At 57.8% G+C, this 1,212-nt stretch overlaps 1 protein-coding gene across 1 annotated transcript in view; it reads left to right on the top strand.

The window, feature by feature from the left end:
* Nucleotides 1-1,116: 1,116 nt before the first annotated feature.
* Nucleotides 1,117-1,212, top strand: part of DBH (dopamine beta-hydroxylase (dopamine beta-monooxygenase)) — a 14,578-nt gene continuing 14,482 nt past the window's right edge. Inside the window, exon 1 of the mRNA XM_009322154.1 lies at nt 1,117-1,209. Within this exon, the coding sequence (XP_009320429.1) occupies nt 1,117-1,209 (93 nt within the window). The remainder of the gene's footprint in view (nt 1,210-1,212) is intronic.

Here is a 1,212-nt window from a genome sequence, read left to right as displayed (position 1 = left end):
CCTGGAGGTGTGATCACAATTACATGTAAAACTATTATTAACAGGTTAAAAAATGGATGGAGGCCGAGATGGGAGAACAGCCACCTCCCACACTGTCTCTGGCTGAGCTATCAGGCTGGTTTCACTGGAGCAGAACGCACCATTGCCATCACCCAAAACATGGAAAGGACATGTCCTCTCCTGGGACCCTCCCTCTGGACCTGCTCCGCCACTCGTGAGAGCTCCAGCTAACGACACCGCAGTCGGCTCGGAGAGGTTCATTTTAAACCCAGCAGAGACTAAAGGACCACAGGGCTCCAGGTCGCTTAACTCGGCTCAGCTTTCGGCAGCATCTCATGCAAACATGTCCCCAGGGAGGCCAGCCTCCAAAAACAAATAAACACAGAAACGGCTCCCCGGGCTTCGTGCCATTGGCGGGGCCTCTGGGAGCGAACGTGCAGGCGGACGGGTCCCCGCGGTGCAGCCCAGACCTTGGCACAGCCTGAGCAGCACAGCGCAACAGGGTTGGGGGGAGCCGAGGGGTCCCCACGGTGCGCTTGGGCCAGCCGACCTGCAAGCCATGGGCCTGTGTGGTTACTCGGAGGAGCAAAAAGAAAACGGGGGTGCACACAGTGATACCCTGACCTCCACCCAGCAGAGCGTGGGCAGGGAGCGGAACCAGGACTCTCTGTCCGTCAGGCAGATGGCCCTGGGATTTGATCCCCCCTAGTCTGGCCACCTTTTGGGTGCTAAGTGATCCCAGGCTGGGGGACACAGGAGGCTGTGGCTGGGATTGCTCCTGGGGCTATCCCGGAGCTTTTGCCCTGCAGAGCTGGGCGAGAGGCACCGCAAGCAGGGCAGAACGTGTCCATGCAGGGCTCAGCAAGAGCAGCTTGCCGAGCAAACAGCCCTTTCCAGCCAGTAAGGAAGATTTAAGAGTGAATAACATCAGCCCAGTCGAATTCAATTGCTATTGATAAAGTCCATGTGCAATTAGAGCCAATTAAGGGGAGGCAGCGAATGACAAGTGTTTGGCCAGGAGGTGGGGGGGGTCAATACAACAATCCAATTTCCCAACAACCAAATGCAATTAAAGGGTATCGCTTACCCGGCTTGCCCAGGAGGGCCAGCGCATAAATGGGCAAAGCCAGGCATGCGGGTGCCGTCCTGCCCAGCATGCAGACCTCTGGGAGCAAGCCCTGCCCCTGCCCCAGCTTCAAGCTGCGGGAAGTG

Source organism: Pygoscelis adeliae, unplaced genomic scaffold (assembly GCF_000699105.1).
Source record: "Pygoscelis adeliae isolate BGI_AS28 unplaced genomic scaffold, ASM69910v1 Scaffold114, whole genome shotgun sequence".
NCBI lineage: Eukaryota > Metazoa > Chordata > Aves > Sphenisciformes > Spheniscidae > Pygoscelis > Pygoscelis adeliae.
The sequence above is the reverse complement of the archived record's forward strand: the minus strand, read 5'-3'. Positions and strand labels throughout refer to the sequence as shown.